The sequence below is a fragment of the Pan paniscus genome, chromosome 16 (assembly GCF_029289425.2).
Source record: "Pan paniscus chromosome 16, NHGRI_mPanPan1-v2.0_pri, whole genome shotgun sequence".
In the NCBI taxonomy this organism is placed as follows: domain Eukaryota; kingdom Metazoa; phylum Chordata; class Mammalia; order Primates; family Hominidae; genus Pan; species Pan paniscus.
The window spans coordinates 54,393,803-54,415,894 of NC_073265.2; the positions used below are offsets into that span (position 1 = coordinate 54,393,803).

The 22,092-nt window shown below is 37.6% G+C and overlaps 1 protein-coding gene across 1 annotated transcript in view; it reads right to left on the reverse strand.

The window, feature by feature from the left end:
* Nucleotides 1-2,830: 2,830 nt before the first annotated feature.
* Nucleotides 2,831-22,092, reverse strand: part of CLPX (caseinolytic mitochondrial matrix peptidase chaperone subunit X) — a 38,788-nt gene continuing 19,526 nt past the window's right edge. The window contains exons 5-14 of the mRNA XM_003827965.7: nucleotides 20,027-20,186; nucleotides 18,116-18,157; nucleotides 14,055-14,231; nucleotides 13,226-13,390; nucleotides 12,323-12,411; nucleotides 11,172-11,336; nucleotides 7,167-7,466; nucleotides 5,934-6,026; nucleotides 4,795-4,901; nucleotides 2,831-3,293 (exon numbers count right to left, since the gene is read on the reverse strand). Of these exons, the coding sequence (XP_003828013.1) occupies nucleotides 3,203-3,293; nucleotides 4,795-4,901; nucleotides 5,934-6,026; nucleotides 7,167-7,466; nucleotides 11,172-11,336; nucleotides 12,323-12,411; nucleotides 13,226-13,390; nucleotides 14,055-14,231; nucleotides 18,116-18,157; nucleotides 20,027-20,186 (1,389 nt within the window). The 3' untranslated portion in view covers nucleotides 2,831-3,202. The remainder of the gene's footprint in view (nucleotides 3,294-4,794; nucleotides 4,902-5,933; nucleotides 6,027-7,166; nucleotides 7,467-11,171; nucleotides 11,337-12,322; nucleotides 12,412-13,225; nucleotides 13,391-14,054; nucleotides 14,232-18,115; nucleotides 18,158-20,026; nucleotides 20,187-22,092) is intronic.

The following is a 22,092-nucleotide window of genomic DNA, read 5'->3' on the forward strand; positions in this document are numbered from 1 at the left end:
TGGTGGGATGATGAATTCCATCAATGGTTTTTCAATGAAATGTGAAGCAAGGTCCTTAGCTAGATGGAGAGGAGAATATTAAATGGTCATTTCAGAGTATTAACAAGAAGTTACAGTTGTTGCTTATTTCTTACCTCCTACAGCTTCCTAGTTGTTGTTTTACACTTCTGAGATTTTGATTTAGTTCTCATTATTCTTTTCTGGCAAATTTCTACTTGTTCTTCCAGACTTATCTAGGCCATCACTTTCTATGTCACCACACCTGGTACCTATCTCACTTCCAGTATTAAAATACACTTTAGTTTGTATTTGTTTCCCCTACATAACTAGTAAGATTCCTGAAAAACTTGGTCTGTGTCCCTAGTGTCAAGCGGGACATTTAAGTAAGGATTTTTGATAAATGTTTAACAGACATTGTCTGTGGAATCTACAGCTAGAATTTATCTGATATGGAAGTGCCAAGGATTAACCAATCCCTAGAATGAAGCAGCTCATATGACATCTGTGCCCTTTTAAAAATGGCACTGTTTGGCTGTGCTTGTTGTTGTCAATGCAGAGTGCTCCTGCACCATTGCTGTATGGACACACCACCACGTTGGCTTTCATTTAGTCTTTTTGTTTTATTCAAATGTCAAAATGTAAGTTCCAAGATACAAATTATGTTTGATTTAAAAACATCGACTATGCTTTGTTAACAACTTCCAAAGCCAAATGTAAGTTGTTGTGACTAAAATGCCTCCCCAGTCCATTTCTGGAGGATTACCCTTAATATGTTTAGCAGCTAGTCTGATTTCCACTCTACAAAAAGGAAAATGATGCTATAAGGGAAAGATAATGAACAAAGTTATAATATGTAAGACTTCCTGGGAAGAACTTGAACCATTACTAGGGAGACCAAGGAGAGGTGTTTCTGTTCCATACTATAGCAACCAGCCTTAACACTCTGTAATACAAAGTGCATTTCTGGTCCTACCCAGCCATAAATACCATACATCCCTTTTATTAATTATATCATAGAAAGCCCAGCTCTTCATCAACAAGATTTAGAATTTCCTAATAGCTTCAGTTTTTCCCTAAAAAAAACTGTGTAAAAGGAAAGCTCGAGTCTATAAACCAAAAAAAAAAAAAAAAACCACAAATATTTACATGTACTCTGATTTAAACAATTTCAAATGAGATTAAACTGAATGAATATAGAACTTGTACCACCATTATAGAAGAAAAAAAGCTTAAAAGGTACCCAAATATTTTAATATTTATGGAATTAAATGATACAATTTTCATTAAGACCCCAAATATCCCACCACTTTTTAGCTTTGCTGTATAATGAAGGTTAGTAACTTATATGTTAGTGTGAACACATTTACTTTGGCTGATAGCAAAACATAGATTTTTTTTAATGTTCTAAGAAGCCAAAGAATTAGACCAAAATGTTCAGCACCAAAAAACAAAACAAAAAAACTACCTCAATACTTCAGGTTAAATACACAATATCAAGAAATTTTATTTAGGTCAGCACATGGCTGTTACTATGACTGATACTGCATGCTATTTCTAGAATTAGATATGTATCTTTCTGGCTGGATGCGGTGGCTCATGCCTGTAATTCTAGCACTTTCAGAGGCCAAGGTGGCCGATTGCCTGAGCTCAGGAGAGACCAGCCTGGGCAACATGGCGAAACCCCGTCTCTACTAAAAATACAAAAAATTAGCCAGGTGTGGTGGTGCACGCCTGTAGTCCCAGCTACTCAGGAGGCTGAGGCATGAGTATCGCTTGAACCTGGGACTCAGAGGTTGCAGTGAGCCAAGATTGTGCCACTGCACTCCAGCCTGGGTGACACAGCGAGACTCTGTCTCAAAAAAATAAAATAAAATAGATGTATAACTTTCTGAAGATTTAAGCCAGACTTCAATTCCATGTACTCACCCATAGTACTAAAATGGATTAAAGATGGTAAATAAGGCCGGGTGTGGTGGCTTACGCCTGCAATCCCAGCACTTTGGGAGGCTGAGGCCAGCAGATCACAAGGTCAGGAGTTACAGACTAGCCTGGCCAACAGGGTGAAACCCTGTCTCTACTAAAAATACAAAAATTAGCCAGGTGTGGTGGTGCGTGCCTATAATCCCAGCTACTCGGAAGGCTGAGGCAGGAAAATTGCTTGAACCTGGGAGGCGGAGGTTGCAGTGAGCCAAGATCGCACCACTGCACTTCAGCTTGGGACAGCATGAGACTCCGCTCAATTAAAAAAAAAAAAAAAAAGATGGTAAATAAATCAGACAACTTGGTAAGAAAATGGCCTTTTTTACAGAACCAATTGGGAAGTTAGTGTCATGCATTAGCAGATAAGACTAGGAATACAGCTAAACCAATTATCAAAATATAGTTCTTCAGGGTATTTTTCAATGAAATGTTTAACTACTTCAAAACTACCTGGTCCAATTTTTTGTTTTCGCCCTGAGACGGAGTCTCACTTTGTCGCCCAGGCTGGAGTGCAGTGGCACGATCTCAGCTCACTGTAACCTCTGCCCTCCGAGTTCAAGCGATTCTCCTGCCTCAGCCTCCCGAGTAGCTGGGATTACAGGCGCCTGCCACCGCACCCAGCTAATTTTTCATATTTTTAGTAGAGATGGGGTTTCACCATCTTGGCCAGGCTGGTCTTGAACTCCTGACCTCGTGATCCACCCGCCTCAGCCTCCCAAAGTGCTGGGATTACAGGCGTGAGCCACCATGCCCGGCCTACCTGGTCCAATTTTTAAGATGAATAAAATTCCAATATTTTCAGAAACACATGTGGGTAAAAAAGGTAACACTAAAGAATGGTATCTCAATATTCAATTTTAAAGAATTTATTTTCCCATTTGTAGAGTAACATTATTGTAAAATCTACAGTTATCGCAATACCTGCATTGCTTAAAAGAATTCCTAAGAATTTTGTTAAAGCATATTTTTTTTTAAAAAACTGAACCAAAATAATGTACATTTTATCTCTAAACATTGTGTCATTAAAGTCCATATAACATCCTCCGTAAAATCAATGTGATGTTACAATTATATACATGATCTGATTCTTCTCCTAAAGGCTTCTCTGACCATGTATGATATCCAAGATAGATCCAATGCCTTTAATATCAGACTGTAGAGACAATTATGATCCTAAACAAAAGAAGGAAAAGCTGTATATACAAGACAGCAATATGACAGTTTAGCTGTTTGCAGCATCTGCTTGGCGGGGCCATCCTTCTTCTTCAACTCCAGAGTCATACTCCTCTTCAGAGGATTCTTTTGTTGGAGCCCTACAATGAAAAGCCATGTTTGTTTTTTTAAAATAAAAAATGGAGGTAAACATGATCTTTAAAATCAAAACAGCAAAGTAACCTCTCCTAGCTAAGAAAGCCACGAGAATAGAAAATATTAGGAGCACTTTTAATATTAAGACGGCTTAGGCCGGACACAGTGGCTCACATCTGTAATCCCAGCACTTTGGAAGGCCGAGGAGGGCTGATCACTTGAGGTCAGGAGTTCGAGACCTGCCTGGCCAACATGTTGAAACCCCATCTCTACTAAAAATACAAAAATTAGCCAGGTGTGGTGGCACACACCTGTAGTCCCAGCTACTCAGGAGGCTGAGGCAAGGGAATCGCTTGAACCCAGGAGGTGGAGGTTGCAGTAAGCCGAAATCATACCACTGCACTCCAGCCTGGGCGACAGAGCAAGACTGAGTCTCAAAAAAAAAAAAAAAAAAGATTGCTTAGTAATATGGGAAACAGACTATGCAACCAAGAGTTGCAAATAAACTTCCCAGCATTTTCCCTGACAAATTTATTACTGAAAAAAAAAAAAAAAAAAGGGACAATATGGCTTCAATTGTGAAGGCTTAAAAAATCCTCTTCTCGAAGAAAGTATCATCTGTTATTTCAACTCAAATGCTGGAACTTAGCATATGTATATGGTAAAGAAGCTATTTCTGATCACATCCGTCTTGTCTCGAACTAGTAAAAATGATAATTCAGGTCACCACAATTCCTTTAAAAGCCATACGTCAATGTCATTAAACAATAAAAATAAAAGATTATATCTCTCTGGATAACTAAGGTTGTTCAAAACACATCAACTGCCTCTAAAGTTATCTTGGAACACAAGCAAACATAAAACATAACATACCTTATGATTGAGTTAAACAGAAACCTAGCTTTTGTGTAAGTAACATTAATGTCAAGCATTGCATAGTAAACATTTATTGAATAAATCAGGGGTTAGGAAACTGTAGCTTGCTAGCCAAATCCAGCCCATTGCCTTTTTTTATATATTTTTTGAGACTGAGTCTCACTTTGTCGCCCAGGCTGGAGTGCAGTGGTGCGATCTTGGCTCATTGCAACCTCCGCCTCCTAGGTTCAAGTGATTCTCCTGCCTCAGCCTCCCGAGTAGCTGGGACTACAGACACACACCACCACGCCCAGCTAATTTTTGTATTTTTAGTAGAGACAGAGTTTCACCATGTTGGCCAGGATGGTCTCTATCTCTTGACCTCGTGATCCGCCCACCTCGGCCTCCTGAAGTGCTGGGATTACAGGTGTGAGCCACCACACCCGGCCTGATGATCAACTTTCAAAGACTCACAAAATACTATTATTTTATAATACCCAAATTAGATTTTTCTACAGAAAACTTGAGATTATTGCTTCCCTTAGAAATATAATAATTTTTATGTAATTTTAAAATGACAAACCAATAAACATAGCAATGAAGAGCTCATCTTAAATTTTGTATCTGTTCTGGCTTGAAAATACACTTTACCGGATGTATCCTGGTTCCTTTTTTCCTTCTACTACTTCTTTGTCAACCTCCACACATACGATATCAGAATTAGGGACTTCAAACATTGGTTCTAGTAACAGCTTTTCCTAAAGAAATAAAAAGTAATGAATCACATTGAAAACAGAATACATACAAGTGCTTTTATTCTATAAATCACAAATTGGAATCCATTCACTCAAGGAAAAAGAAACAAACAAAACAAATATATATATATATATATAAAAACATATATATATGGGATTATATATATAAACATATATATATATATTTGGGATTATAGCTGTGATTACAGGCGTAAGCCACCAAATCTGGCCAATTTTTTGTATTTTTAGTAGAGATGGGGTTTCGCCATGTTGTCCAGGCTGGTCTTGAACTCCTGAGCTCAGGCAATCCGCCTGCCTCAGCCTCCCAAAGTGCTAGGATTATGGGCATGAGCCACCATGCCCATGAGCCACCATGCCCGGCCTCTTTTTTTTGTTTGTTTGTTTTGAGAGTGTATGTTTGTTTGTTTTGAGGGTGTATGTTGCCCAGGCTGGTCTCAAACTCCTGGGCTCAAGCAATCCTCCTGCCTTGGCCTTCCAAAGTGTTGGGATTTATAGGTGTGAGTTACCAGGCCCGATCCCAATTTTCTGTGTCATTAATCATATTATGTCTATGTCCTTTGTTGCAAACACCTTGAAGTTCCTTTTTGAGAAAAAGCAAAATATAATCTACTGTGACTAAAAAAAAAAAAAATTCAGGCCAGGCGTGGTGGCTCACGCCTGTAATCCCAGCACTTTGGGAGGCTGAGGCAGGCAGATCACCTGAGGTTAGGAGTTTGAGACCAGACTGGCCAACATGGTGAAACCCCATCTCCACTAAAAATACAAAAATTAGCCAGGTGAGGTGGTTCTTGCCTATAGTTCCAGCTACTCGGGAGGCTAAGGTGGGAAGACCGCTTGAGCCTCAGCCTGGGAAGTGGAGATTGCAGTGAGCCAAGATCACACCACTGCACTCCTTTATTTGAGACTCTGTCTCAAAATATATATACATATTTTCCAAAAGAAAAACAGGGAAGCTTAATATACTCAAAACTCAGACCAAGAAATAATTGTTTTTATAGAATAATGCCAACTCACCATTATGGACCGAAGGCCTCGTGCACCTGTTTTTCGTTCTAGTGCCAATCTGGCTATAGCTTTCAAAGCATCCTCAGTAACATTCAGTTCACACTACAAATACATTAAAAATAAATTATAACTTTTATTGTTAATTTGTACCTCCAGAAAATGTACCATTAAGTGAGGGCACAATTTCTCATGGTGTTTTGGAACCCTGCGTTCAAGAAGCACTTGTTTCTATCAATCCATGACAGTATCAGTATTATGAATTGCAAGTTTGTTCTGAAGCTTGAAGATGTTTTCTAGATTAACACGGACTCCCTAGGATTTTTTTCAGCATTTACTAAACCTCTGTGTGTTACATACTAGGGATTTAATGATGAATAGACATCATCTTTGCCAAGCAACTTACAGTCTATTGTGTGATGACAGATGACAGATTAGCAAACTAGCATTTATAGTCCAGTGTATGTACATGGAGCTAAGGGAGCAGCAAAGGGGGAGACATCTAAATAAGACTAGGGAACCACCGGAGGATTTTAAGCAAGGGAGTAAAAACATTAGCCTTATCTTTAATCATTCAATAAATATTTAAGAACTTAATATCTATTTGTTGGGCACTGTTCTCAATGATCCATTCCAGAAGTAAAGAGGAAGATAATGATATTTTGGTGATAGTCACAGACAGACATGAGACAGGCAGACCAATTAAGAACTAAATGCATGGGTCAAGGTGAATATCAAAGGGGCTTGACTTGAGGCAGTGGCAACGGAGAAGAAGAGACTGATATTTAGAGACACAAAGTTCACAAAACCCAAACCATTTGTTATCCAATTGGGTATGTGGGCTAGGTGTTTGGCTACAGAGAAGTATATGTGGGATTAATAAAACTCTATTTTGGCAAAATAATATAAAAATATACACAGTATGTCACAACAAAAGCATTTAGAATACCAAGACTGAAAGGACAATCCTGTATGTCTGGCTTGGAGGTGTTGAGGTAAGCTAATGGCATTAATTTTCCTTGGGCTTTAGGCTATAATGATGGTTTTAATTCAGAAAAAATAAAGACAACTCCTAAATTCCAACATAATACGATATGCCTTCCTTGATTCCTAGATCCATATTTAGTAAGGAATAGGCTGGTATTCTAGATGAGCAGAATTTGTTTTTGTTGTTAGGTTAATTTATGTAGAATTTCAATAGCAAGAAAATAAAAAATAACTAAGTACAAAAAATAAAAATCTAACCTTATCCATGCTGAATAAGGCCTGGTACTGAGGAATAACAGCATTTCGTGGCTCAGTTAATATTTGTACAAGTGTTTTCTCATCTAGGCTATGCAATGGAACCACCACAGGCAACCGTCCCACAAACTCAGGAATCATGCCAAACTCAATCAGATCTCTGGCTTCCACATGACGCAATAACCGATCTTTTTCTTCAATGTCTTGGTGAGTATTTGATTCCCCACTTCGATTAGCAAGGTCTGCAGCAGCTGCAGCCCTTCTGCCTTTTCCCAGATTAGATGGTGTTCCAAATCCAAGATACTGCCAAAGAAATGATGCATATTTATAATTAGTAGAATCAAATGATAGTGTATTAAGTACTTTTCATACATATTTCATATGATCTTTGTAACAACTCTATGAAGAAGGTTTTATTATCATTTACATTTTACAAAGGAAAAAAACAGGCTTAGAGAGTTTAATATCTTGACCAAAATCTTATTGCTGTAAGTGGCAAAGCCAGAATTTGAACTCAGGTCTGTCTGCCTTCAGAATTGAGAACCTAACCACTATGTAATAACCAACCACAAAGAATGAATTCTAATAAAAGTAGGTAAGAACTACAAAGGGAGTCCCTTGGAACTCAGATACTAAGGTTGCAGGGTTTATTCAAAACTTCTAGATGAGTGTGGTTTCCAAAAGGTATAAAAACTATAAATATGGAGCTACAAGCAGCCTAACGAGAAAATTATCTGTTAGTGTCTTAAGTCACTGCTAAATCATGATTCTTCTAAAATCATGATTTTGGTCTGCACACAATTAGAATAATTTAGATTTTATAAAAAACATGTAAGAATGACATCAAACAAGAATGCTAACTCTTGCAAAGCTACAGTCCTCAAAAACATAAAAAAACAAACAAACGCTAACTTTGCTGAACAAGGTTGGGTGTATAAAGGCATATGGATCTTGCTTCAGTCAACATAAATGAACTGTACTCCAGGCAATTCTCAAAAAGTTTAATTTTGACATGTCATATAGCTTTTGTCAAAAGAACAAGAGAAGTACATGATAATGTGCAAACATAGCCTAAGCTAAAAATCTGTTTGCAGGCTGGACCTGGTGGCTCATGCCTGTAATCTCAGCACTTTGGGAGGCTGAGGCGGGTGAATCAGTTGAGGTCAGGAGTTCGAGACCAGCCTGGCCAACATGGTGAAACCCTGTCTCTACTAAAAATACAAAAAGTAGCTGGGCGTGGTGGTGTGCATCTATAATCCCAGCTGCTCGGGAGGCCGAGGCAGGAGGATTGCTTGAACCTCAGAGTCGCGGAGGATGCAGGGAGCTGAGATCATGCCACTGCACTCCGGCCTGGGTGACAAATCAAGACTCTGTCTCAAAAAATCTGTCTGCAATGGACTGAATATTTAAGTGTCCCCAAATTTGTATGTTGACATCCTAACCCTGTATTATTAGGAGGTGGGGCCAGGTAATAAGAACTAGAGCATATGGAAGGCATATAGAGCTTGCTTCAGTCAAGGTAATAAGAACTAGAGCCCATGATTGCTTCCCTAATTTTCATTAATAAAGTTCACAGCTAAATGGAGTGACCTAATTCTCAATAAATCAGAATAATAACTGAAACCTTCCTTCTGTGTACTTCTGATTCCTTTTCTGACATTACTTTCAAATCTTCTGTCCTACATGTTTCTAGCTTCAAATCCTTTTTGGAAACATGAAGTATTAATTATAAATAAATATCAGAACATGGTCTTTGCTTTTAGTTACAGAGTTTCAAATACAAGGTTCTCTCTCTCACACACACACCCCCAAAGAAATAATTTCTTCTTTCTAATTTGTTAGGCTAATTTATGCAGTATTTCAATGACACAAAAAACAAATTTTCATATTAAGTTATGTTTTGGCTGCTATTGAAATTTTGCATAAATTAGCAGAAAAATAAAAATCTAACCATATCCATGCTGAATAAAGCCCGGTACTGAGGAATAACAATAATTACGTGGCACGGTTAGTATTTTTAAAAGTGTTTCCTCACCTGGGTTAGGCAAAGGAACTACCATGGACAACCACACCATTAGCAGCATTATGATTATGATTATTATTTTTTACTACTACTAAACTATTACTTAAACTAGTACATTCAAGACCAAGAAGACTTACAGCAAGCAATATAGCACACAGCTGATCTATGACATAAAGATTTCAAATAGAATGTTATATAATATAAAAGTGATCACTCGTGGCTATTATGCAAACTACAAAACCATGGAAAATACAGGTGTTTTCTGGGCTTCCTGACACTATGCTTTTTGTTGTACTCAATCAAAAAATAAGTACTGGGCATGTACTATAAGGATATGAAGAAACAAGTCCCAGTCCCAATTAAAAGCAGGGGTTATAAGAAGAAACATTTATAAAACTAGGTGGTATCACAACCCTTCCCGTATCTGCCAAAATGCTCCCCTCCATTGGTGAATGTCAGCAGTGATCTATGGCAGACTCTATGAGCAAGGGCAATGGAGATAAACTTTATTGGGCACCAGTGAATTGCGCAGGGGGAATGAATAGAAATTGTACTGATGCAGCAACTACCTCCAATAATGAACTCCCTAGATAAAATATTAAGTTGAACTCATCAAGTTACACTTTTAAAATGCCCATACAGGCTGGGCGCGGTGGCTCATGCCTGTAATCCCAGAATTTTGAGAGGCCAAGGTGGGCGGATCACGAGGTCAGGAGATCAAGACCATCCTGGCCAACATGGTGAAACCTCGTCTCTACTGAAAATACAAAAATTAGCTGGGTGTGGTGGCGCATGCCTGTAATCCCAGCTACTCATGAAGCGGAGGCACAAGAATCGCTTGAACCCAGGGGACGGAGGTTGCAGTAAGCCCAGATCGTGCCACTGCACTCCAACCTGGTGACAGAGCGAGACTCCATCTCCAAAAAAATAAAATAAAATAAAAGCCCATATATGGATGATATTTAGAAATCTTTCAATTTACTACTCTGAAGTTGGCTTTTTTTTTTTTTTTTTTTTAAAAAAACAGAGTCTTGCTCTGTTGCCCAGGCTGGAGTGCAGTGGCTCAGTGGCACAATCTCGGCTCACTGCAACCTCCACCTCCTGGGTTCAAGGGACTCCCCTGCCTCAGCCTCCCGAGTAGCTGGGATTACAGGCGCCTGCCACCACGCCCGGCTAATTAGTGGAGACAGAGTTTCACCATATTAGCCAAGATGGTCTGGATCTCCAGATCTCATGATCTGCCCACCTCGACCTCACAAAGTGCTAGGATTACAAGCGTGAGCCACCGCGCCCAGCCTACTCTGAAGTTTAAAAAAAAATAGAAATATGCCAAGTCCTCACTTAACATTGTTGATGGGTTCTTGGAAACTGCAACTTTAAACGAAACAACATACAACATGTCCTCCAATAATGTCATTTTATTCAACATAATTTCCTTATGAAATTGATGAGGAAAATTAGTTTGTTACATGTCATTTCGCTTAAAGTTGCAGTTTCCAAGAATCTATGGGATGACGTTAAGTGAGGACTTACTGTATATTTCTTTGTTTTTTTATTTTTTGAGACAGAGTCTCACTCTATCACCCAGGCTGGAGTGCAGTGGCGCGATCTTGGCTCACTGCAACCTCCGCCTCCTGGGTTCAAGGGATTCTCCTGCCTCAGCCTCCCGAGTAGCTGGGATTACAGGCACCCACCACTACTCCTGGCTAATTTTTTGTATTTTTAGTAGAGACAGGGTTTCATGTTGGCCAGGCTGGTCTTGAACTCCTGAGCTCAGGCAATCTGCCCGCCTTGGCCTCCCAAAGAACTGGGATTACAGGCATTGAGTCACCGCACCCTTCCCTGTATATTTCTGATATGCTCTAAGAAAACCCAACTCTTATAATTAAAACTATGACTGGTAGCCCGCAGATATGAGAATGGAAACTGAGTGTACATCCTTTAAATGCTCTCTATCCTTCTAGTAACCCCTCAGAAAAACTTACCTTTTCATTTTTCCTCCTGCTGATGATTCTGTCTAAACCATTGAAAGCACCAGATGCCACAAACAGGATGTTTGTTGTATCAACTTGAACTGTTTCTCCACGGAGCTTTCGGGAATTCTTTTCTGGAACATTGACTATTGTGCCTTCTAGTAGTTTTAATAAGCCCTAAATAAAGAACAAATGATTTATAGCATCACCATATAAGCACATTATTTATTATATTTAGACAATAGGATTAAATGGGGAAAACAATATGTGATTATGGTCAATGCACATACCTAATGAAACTCCCACATTCCTATAACTAACAAGAAAATCTAATGCATTTATCACATTAATAATTAATACATTTATTTGAAATGGTTACAGAACTTGATGCATTGTAATTCAGGAAAACAGTCAACCTGAGAGGTTGTTTTTGATAGTAAAGACATAATTCTGACATAAACACAGAATTATGACTGTATAAAATGGTGTTCAAGCACGGTGGGAACATTCAAAATTAGAAAATAGTTGAAGATATGTCTTTCACATAAATTAAAATTCTATTCCACTTACAGTATTAAACTTTGAGACTACCTATATTTGGAGATGCTTTTATAAAAAAAAATTTCCAGCACGTAAGTGTGATTATACCTATGTCTCTGTCAAAAAGTGAAACAATTTTCCTCACCCTTTAATAGTTTATGTCATAATTAGTTATCATTAAAAGGTCAAGTTGGCCAATAGATCATTGTGACTTCAATTATGGCTCTGCAAGGAATTAAACATTATTTTATACCTATCTTCTAAATAAGTGGAAGGAATAAGAAGCATGTACATAGTTCATTCATGTCTAGTTAGAATCATAACTTTCTTCAAAAGTCTTCTAGAAATGTTTAACTGGGCCTTTGAGGAATAAAAAAAAAAGATTAAATTTCATTTTTTCTGTCCTTCAAAATATTTTAAATTTCCTAACAAGGTAATTTGTTATTTCAAATTGTCAACAACTTTCTTTTAGGATCTAAACTACTTCAAAATGATATGTGGAGTTTGGGGGCGGAAGAAATAAAACAGAATCTAATTGAATGTGAAACCAAACGTACAATATTTGGGAGGTTGATGTATTCCCTTCCTTTTAGTGGGCTTGAACAAAATATTCAACTGCTTACTTGCTGAACGCCTTCTCCACCTACATCCCGTAATTGATGAATGCCTGGCACACTGCCAATCTTATCTACTTCATCCAGAAAGACAATTCCTATAATTTAAGGAGGATTCTATTTATAATACGAAAAAGATATACACAAGATAGCCTCAGCTTTAAAATACTTAGGTAGCTAGAGAACAAAGTTATTTGATCTTTCATACTTAACATATCCAATAGCTTGACATTATAAAAATGCACTTTTATTTCTTCCATCCATCATTTTGTACAACTGCTTTGTAATCTGCTCTACGGAGTAACATTTACGTATGGTAACAAAATCTCCTTGACAACAGTGATTTGCCCCACTAATGTATATGAATTCTTTATAGTATGGAAGCAGGAGGTATCTGCAGTGCTAGTATTAACAAAACTTTAGCTTACTCTTTCCCGCCTACATTCTTGTCTTAAAAGAAATTTGAACAGGAAGCTGTCATGCTCTTCACGTGAACAAGAACAGATGATAAATGAAGGAGCAACGCAGCATCCATGACATCCTGTAGGTCAACAGGCTAAACTGTTTCTAGAGTCATCTGGTACCCTCCTCCCTTGCCCCTGCCCTGTCCTGTCTTAATCTAAGCATTAGAAGTCTTGAGGGGAGTTAAAACAAGAAAAGCAATGATGGTATTAAGGATCTAATAGGACAGTAATTTGGCTTGTTTTGAATCCTACCAGCCAGCTTAGTGACAATAAGGCAAAGCAAACTATGTGGCCCTTAATCAGTATGCTAGAAATTATGTAACAAAGGTACTTTTATATAATTACAGAATTTTAGTCCTTGACTCAAAACAAGAATTATATTGTCTCTTAATATTAGACTGATTCCCCAATATTCTAAATCTGGGGACAGACTATGCTGAAAACATACCTTGTTGTGCTTTTTCCACATTATAATTGGCATCTTGGAGTAGTTTTGCAATCACAGATTCAATATCTTCGCCTACATATCCAGCCTGAGTCAAAGTTGTACAGTCACAGATAGCAAAAGGGACATCAAGGCATTTAGCTAGGGTTTGTGCCAGCAGAGTTTTACCTACAAATAGAAACAGTCACTAAAAGTTTACTGAAAATATATTGGCACACAATTTTTCAATAAAAATGCAAAATAAATTTTAGTAGTATATAATAAAAAGTTGTCAATTGCTACATCCTTCCTCTGCTATTATTTTTTTTAGAGACAGGTTCTTGCTCTGTCACCCAGGCTGGAGTGCAGCCTGTGATCATGGCTCACTCCAGCCTCAATCTCCTGGGCTTAAGTGATCCTCCTGCCTCAGCCTCAGGACTATAGGCACGTGCTACCACGCCCAACTAATACTTTATTTTTTATAGAGATAGAGTCTTGCTCTGTTGCCTAGGCTGGTCTCAAACTCTTGGCCTCAAGTGATCCTCCCACCTTTGTCTCCCAAAATGCTGGGATTACAGGTGTGAGCCACTACATCCGATCTATTATTATTTAGATATAGCTGTTTTTTATTTTATTATTCCTGTGAAGATGTTAGGGATTGGCCTGAAGGGCAACACCAATGCCTCAAATTCAGTTTGTATTCTATGCAGGAATACTGATAGTGTATCTAGATGACTGGCCTTAGATTTTCTTCTCAAGAGCCGTAATACTTCAATCGCAAGATACAGGTTATAGAATCATTTATATTCTGATTTTTAAAATGAGTAGTAAATTTTCTCAGCAAGTTATTTACCTGACCCAGTTGGTCCAAGCAGCAAAATATTACTTTTTTCAAGTTTTATGTCATCATGAGAAGAATCCAATACTTCACCTCCTCGTTTTTCCTGAGGTATTTGTTGATTTACCTGTTGCTGCATTGATGCTCCTAAAGCATTACCATGTGGGCTAATTCCAGCAATCTGAAGCAATTCTGAAAAAAATGCCAAAGGAATTACTTGAGCTTCATTTGAATTTACTTGAAGAAAATGTCCCATAAAAACTTTTATCTAAAACTAAATATCGACATAGAAAAATTTAAGTATTTTGACATTCTGTCTTACCTACAAAGGAGAAAAATCTCAAATTATCTAGTGACAAACATATAGCACACAATGATTATATAAAGAACCTCAAGCAAAGGAAATTGATTTTTTTTCACTGTCCTTATTTATATAAATATGTAAGAATACTCCTTTACCCAAGGGAAGGCAATACAACAGAAGAGCAGAGCCAGGAGTTAGAAAGCTTTAGCTCTGGACCTTCCTTTGTCTCTAAGTAGAAGCTACATGATCTAGGGCAAGTCATATAAACTTTATGTTCCTGTTTCCTAATCAATAAAATCTACTAGAGAAACCAAATATGATACACCTTACTATCTCTGGCCCTATCTAAATCTCTAATTTTATTGGACCTGTACTGGATCTTTCTAGTTCCTTTATTAGAGACATAACACTTAACTAGATGTGACTGACATTCCTAATGACTAGATGGGACTGACATTGCTAGTGAGGTTATCAGTTTATCAGCCAGATTCCTACAAAAATAAATCTTTAGGCTAGGCATGGTGGCTCACGCCTATAATCCCAGCACTTTGGGAGGCCAAGGCCGGTGGATCACCTGAGGTCAGGAGTTTGAGAACAGCCTGGCCAACACGGTGAAACCCCATCTCTACTAAAAATAAAAAATTAGCCAGATGTGGTGGCACGCGCCTATAGTCCCAGCTACTTGGGAGGCCGAGGCAGGAGAATTGCTTGAACCCGGGAGGCGGGGGTTGCAGTGAGCCAAGATCACGCCACTGCACTCCAGCCTGGGCAACAGAGTAAGACTCTGTCTCAAAAAAATAAAATTAAAATAAAATAAAACAAAACAAAATAAAAATGAAATAAATAAATCTTTATTCTCACTTTCTCTTGGCTGAAGGAAAGATTATCCAGATTTGTAAATATTCAGATTGTTCTTGGTTCTTAGCATTTGAGTACCTGTTATCATAACATACTTGTTTATATTTCCTGAATTTATTTTTACATTTTCTTTTCTTTTCTTTTCTTTTTTTTTTTTTTTTTGAGACAGAGTCTCTCTCTGTTGTCCAGGCTGCAGTGCAGTGGTGCAATCTCAGCTCACTGCAACCTCCGCCTCCTGGGTTCAAGTGATTCTCCTGCCTCAGCCTCCCGAGTAGTTGGGATTACATGCACACGCCACCACACCTGGCTAATTTTTGTATTATTAGTAGAGACAGGGTTTTGCCATGTTGCCCAGGCTGGTCTTGAACTGCTGACTTCAGGTGATCCACCCGCCTCAGCCTCCCCAAGTACTGGGATTACAGGCATGAGACACCGCGCCTGGCCTCAATTTTATTTTCTAAGAAATTGATTCAGAAAATCAGACTTTCCAATGATTATTTTAATTAAACTGATAGAATAATTGTTCGGCAGACATATCTATTATCATGGTCCTATTCCATCTGGCTGTCACTTTCAAACTATCTTCATACTTAAGGTAAAGGGTTATTCTATTCATCAAAAACAATAAGCATTCCATAAACATCTGGATTAAATTGTGCTACCTTTGAGGGTTAATAATTAGTGAATAATTCACAATGTTGTGCCTCATTATAATCCACATCAGCCACGAAAACTCAGTCTGCTGTATGAGGTTAGTTAAATTGTCACTAGCAAAGTACTTTTTAAAATTTCAGCAAAATCTGGTTAGGGATTGTGATAACATAGGAAGGGGCTTGGGTTAAGTTTAGCTCTGCCCAAAGGAAAAAAATGATTTAGATGTAGCTTCAGATCAGCAAGGCCAGCAGGTGCTTGTCATTCACTCATTCTCTCTCTCTCACACACACACACACACACACACACACACACGATTTAGATGAATAAATGAACAAAATTGCAAGGGGCATATTAATTACAGTGGAACCACATAATCTATGTATTTAACTTATTTAATGATTTCAGTTTAAAAAAGAAATAATTTAAATGATACAGATGATATCTATCATCCCATTTTATGAGTATATGCCTTAGAACAAACTTGAGACAACTCTCCGATTCTTTCAGTTAGTCCCTGTTTGTGCATCTCTCACTGTGTAAGCACAGCTCTCTAAAATGAGGACCATGAGCAAGCAGGCTAGTGTAGTAGTTAGCTGCACAGAGCTCACCAGCTGTGTGGCCACGGACAAATTACTTAAAATTTCTGTGTTTCAGTTTTCTTACTTCTAAAATGGAGATAAAAATAATAATTTCTGTCTCATGGGTTTAGGGGAGATTAAATGAATATATGCAAAACACTTAGAACAATACCTGGCAGATAGTTTTATAAGTGTTACAGAAGAATCTGGTATTATTATTACCATTTCCCTAGTGTTTAATTATTCACACAACACAGCCCTTAAACGCAAACAAAGTATTTCATCTGGTGCTCTACTTAAAAAACAACATTATATTCCAAAGATGGAGAAAAAAAGCCAATTGTGTCAGTCCTCCTAAAAGCTGTATGTTGGTCTCTAAAATTTGACTTCCAAAGGGACTTACAAGAATTAATCTTATTGTACATGATTTTGGTCTAAAACCCTAGACCAGTGTTAGGGTCTAACACCCCCAGCCAGTGTTAGTTAACAACCTAACTTTAGAACTTAAAATCCCATGTAAAACACAACAAAACTGCACATGACAATAAATTTAAGCTTTTGAAATATTTGTTTCTAAGTCAATCTTTTACATAAGTTCTTAAATACTGTTACTTGTTAACATTTAAATAACATTAAATCACTACATATATTACATGACATGTCTTTCAAAATATGCACTACAGACTTTCTTTACTAATTTAGTATAGTTTAACTAGCTGTCAACACAATTTATGAGTATGGTATTGACTGCATATCTGAATATATTTTTTTCATTATGAAATAAATTACATATATACCTAAAGGTTATTATTTAGATCTTACATTCTTATATACAATCTAATTCTATTGCACTTACTGTATTTCTTAATTTTACCACGCATGGTATAATCAGTATTTCTACAAATTTAAAAATAACTGGGGATAATGTAATTTTATTACATGTGATAAATGTCATGCCCAAGTTGGTACACAAGTTATATTCTCATGGCTCATCCTATATATAGTACACTTCAAATAGTGGATATATAATACTACTTGGTTCAAAGGCAAATGTAAAAACATCAAACTTAGCTAATTTTCTTTATTTCAATTACTAAAACAAAAGGCCATGTGAATCTTTCTATGACACCCCTGGAACCTCCACCCTCAATGCAGCAACTAACTATATCCACCTCCAAAGGAACAGGTGGAACACAACAGAAAGGCCACTCTCCTTGGTCTATCAAGTCCTTCCACACCCTCCATCGGACCATCTGATGCTTGTAGGGGCAATCTGGGGCTGGAAACAGTGAATTAAGACTTACTCATAATTTGTAAGACTGTAAGTTTCATAAATACAAAAAAAAAAACAAAAAACAGTGTGCTTTCTGGCAAAGAGTAGCTAGAAAATAATCTGCCTCCCCCAAATTCCTGTGACCCACAAGAAGCAGGCCAACTCTAATTGTAGTTTGATAGAAAAAATAAAAAATAACCCAACATATGGAAACGACACAAATTAGCTATGAAAAACTATTCCAAAGTTATATATACCATGTAGGATAAACACATTTAGATAATACGTATCTTTCTTGGTAATACACAAGCAAATACATACATGTCTATCACTGTTACTGCTGAAACACTTCACTGAAATAAATGTCAAAAGGAAGAATGATTACAGAGGAGGACCTGAAGTCACTTACTTGTAAATCTGTACTCATCCTCCCGTCTTCTTATTTCTAACTCTAAGAAAGAGGATGAAAATATTACATATTTGTTTACCTTGGGGGAACAAACAATGAGTATCCCACCTCCTGTCCTCTTTCAAATATATTTAAAGGATTTGTTCACTAACATTTTTCAGCTTTTCATATATGCTATATCTTTTCTATATTAAAACAAAACCATGCATAAAGACGGCTGTCCAGTTGCTAATATTCACATTTGTCAAATATATAATTGATATCTATTGTAAGGGTATAATAACATAAGTCTTTAATAAGAGTTTAAGCCCCTCATGCTATAAATATTATAACCATTTGCTCCTCCAGCACTTACAATAGCTTAAATATTTATTTATTACCGAAGAAAACAAAAAAGTTTTGCTCCATAACTATCAGTGCTATTTGGACCTTATAAAAATGAAGATTTCAGGCCAGGCGCAAGAGTTCACGCCCATTAATCCCAGCACTTTGGGAGGCTGAGGCAGATGGATTGCTTGGGAGACTGAGGTGGGAGGATCACTGGAGCCTGGGAAGTTGAGGCTGCAGTGAGTCGCAATCCAGCCTGGGTGACAGAGAGAGACCTTGTCTTGAAAAAAAGAAAAAGGTTCCAAGTCATCCGTTAATACTTTCTAAAAATAACTGATACCATCACATACCTATTTTGCAGTTATGTGATGTAAGTTCAGCAAGTGAACAAGTGTCTTCATTGAAATAAATTATACATTTAGTTGCTACTAAAGGCAATCAAAGATAATGTAGACTTATAAATTTAAGTACTTAGCAGAACTCCTTCACACTGTACAGTGATAACTAAAAGAATCTAAAATGATGGAATATAGGCCTAAATCAGAAATTGGGGCTGTCTGGCCAACAAAACAAAAAATTAAATATTCATATTTACTCTATTCATAATTGTTTTTAATAAATCATTCTATTAATATAATATACATTATTGTCCATAGTAAATTGAGATTATACAGTATACTGGTATATTAGAATCTATCCTTAATAGAAATTGTACTTTGAATCACTTACAAATTTGCCCTCACACTCTGTAACTAGGGCCCAAAGAAAGCCGAGTGCTGGATATATTAAGTTATTATCTCCACATATCTCTGACACAGGCAAATGAAATTCTGTATCCTGAACCCAAGAGAACTGAGTCGTACAGAGCATTGCCAAGATCCATTCATGGGGAACTAGTTGTGGTGAAATCTATAATTCAAAAATGATGTCTCAATCTCTACCCCAGTGGCTTTCAAACATTTTTTACTAAGACCCTCAATAAGTAGTATATTTTTCTTTGTGACTCAGAACCCATGCACATATAACTGAAAACATTAAGTTGGTTTTGTTTTGTTTTGTTTTTTTGGAGATGGAGTCTTGCTGCCCAGGCTGGAGTGTGGTGACATGATATCGGCTCACTGCAACCTCTGCCTCCCAGGTTCAAGCGATTCTCCTGCCTCAGCCTCCCAAGTAGCCGGGACTACAGCCATGTGCCACCCCACCTGGCTAATTTTTGTATTTTTAGTAGAGATGGAGTTTCCCATGCTGGCCAGGCAGGTCTCCAACTCCTGACCTCAAGTGATCCCCCCGCCTCGACCTCCAAACGTGCTGGGATTACCGGCATAAGCCACCATGCCAGGCCTAAGAAATAATATTTACCTTAACTGTAAGTTAATGTATTCTGTTATTTTCTATTCATATCTATCAAATTTTTTTAAAATGCTGTTGGCAAATGATTTCATAACACACTAATGGGGAATAACCTGCACTTTGAAAAATGCCACACTATATAAAAAACATTTTAAGAAGAAAGTGAGGAGTTACAAATAAAGATTACTTTTAAGCATAGCAATCTCTATTTAGGTCAATTATCAAAAACGCTACCTCTTGGTGTTAATGATGTCTGCTTCTCAACCTCTGCTTGCTGTCTCAGATTAGCTGGGATATTATTATATATTCTCTTATAATGATTGTACACAGCAACTGAAAGCACCTTCTTAGCAAATGACTGGCCAACAACATACTTGTCGAGGTAGTTATAAATCTGAAAAATGATTAGGTATGAATAATTTAATATGAGCTATTATAAGAGCACACACATTAAAAAGTTATATACTAAGCATATTTGCTTACAGTTTTAAATCTGAACAAAGACTCTCATTAAAAACAAAATGACAATACATTATATAGCAATGATTCAGAGGCCCTGAACACTAAATGAACAAAAACACAATTCATTTGTTCTCTAGCTTAACAAAGTATCACTGTACTCTACTAGTGTTGTGCTAATTTCTATTCTATAAACAATGCTATCAATCTTTATTTTTTGATAACAAATTAAATTTAAAGTAACTTAGAATACATACACATGCCACCATGGTCTAAAAGTATCAACATTAATGTAAATCATTAAAATAAATCCATACCTGTCAATCAAATGAATAATATTCTTCACAAAGATAACATTATAAAACTACTTTTTTCAGAAACAGGCATTACATAATCAAAAGCCATTATACTATCAGTATCTATGTGTTTTAATACATTTAATTTTTTCTCAGACATTAACTTTAAAGCTACTCATTTATCTGAGACTCTAAAAACTGTATTCTTATTTTTTTTTATTTTCTAAAAACATATTTTTTTCTTTTTTTGATACAGGGTCTCACTGTGTCGCCAAGGCTGGTCTTGAACTCCTGGGGCTCAAGCAATCTTCCTGCCTGGGCTTCCCAAAGTGCTGGGATTACAGGCATGAGCCATCAAGCTCAGCCCTAAAAACTTTATTCTTAATAGTAGCTAAAGCTCTATTCTACAGTTGGTTATTGCCAACAGCTTGGAACCTGGGGTAAATTTTTTAAGTTTTTAGTGAATAGAAATGAAATGGTTGGTGAATTAATATTCACCAACTCCTGCCGGGCATGGTGGCTCACGGCTGTAATCCCTGCACTTTGGGAGGCTGAGGCGGATGGATCACTTGAGCCCAGGAGGTGCAGACCAGCCTGGACAACATGGCAAAACCCTGTCTCTACAGAAATTAGCTGCGCATAGTGGTAGACACCTGCAGTCCCAGCTACTGTGGAGGCTGAAGTGGGAGGATCACTTGAGCCCAGGGAGGTTAAGGCTGCAGTGAACCATGAGTGTGCCACTGCACTCCAGCCTGGGCAACAGAGTGAAACCCTGATTAAAAAATAAATACTTCAAAAACTCCTGAAAATAGTTAAACTGCCTGGATTTTTTTTTTTTTTTTTTGAGACAGAGTCTCGCTCTTTCACCCAGGCTGGAGTGCAGTGGCGTGATCTTGGCTCACTGCAAGCTCCACCTCCCAGGTTCACGCCATTCTCCTGCCTCAGCCTCCCGAGTAGCCGGGACTAAAGGCACCCGCCACCACGCCAGGCTAATTTTTTGTATTTTTTTAGTAGAGATGGGGTTTCACCATGTTAGCCAGGATGGTCTCGATCTCCTGACCTCATGATCCGCCCGCCTCAGCCTCCCAAAGTGCTGGGATTACAGGCGTGAACCACCGCACCCGGCCAAACTGCCTGGAATTTTAACTCACATGTCTAAAGTCTACACAAATTCGTATAGAATATAAAGCCCAATATATTTTCCATTTTTAATGACAAATTCTTTAGTTGTTGACCATATACATTTTATTATAGTTTTAAACATCTTTATTCCTTACAAATTATACCAATGACATTAAATCTGTCACAGCACATTTGGAAGTAGAGACAAATGCACTGATATCTAAACACAGTAGAAGAAAGATACACTGAGGCAGTGAGAAATAATCTAAGTGTGCAAACATCTGAGACACAGCCAGAACAGAAGGCACATAGCCAGGGTACAAGGGTTCCCAGTTCTCAAAAAGCACACACCAAATACCCAATGGAGCTGGTTGTACATTCTGTTACATCTCACAGGACCAAATCATACTCTGCCTGAGACTT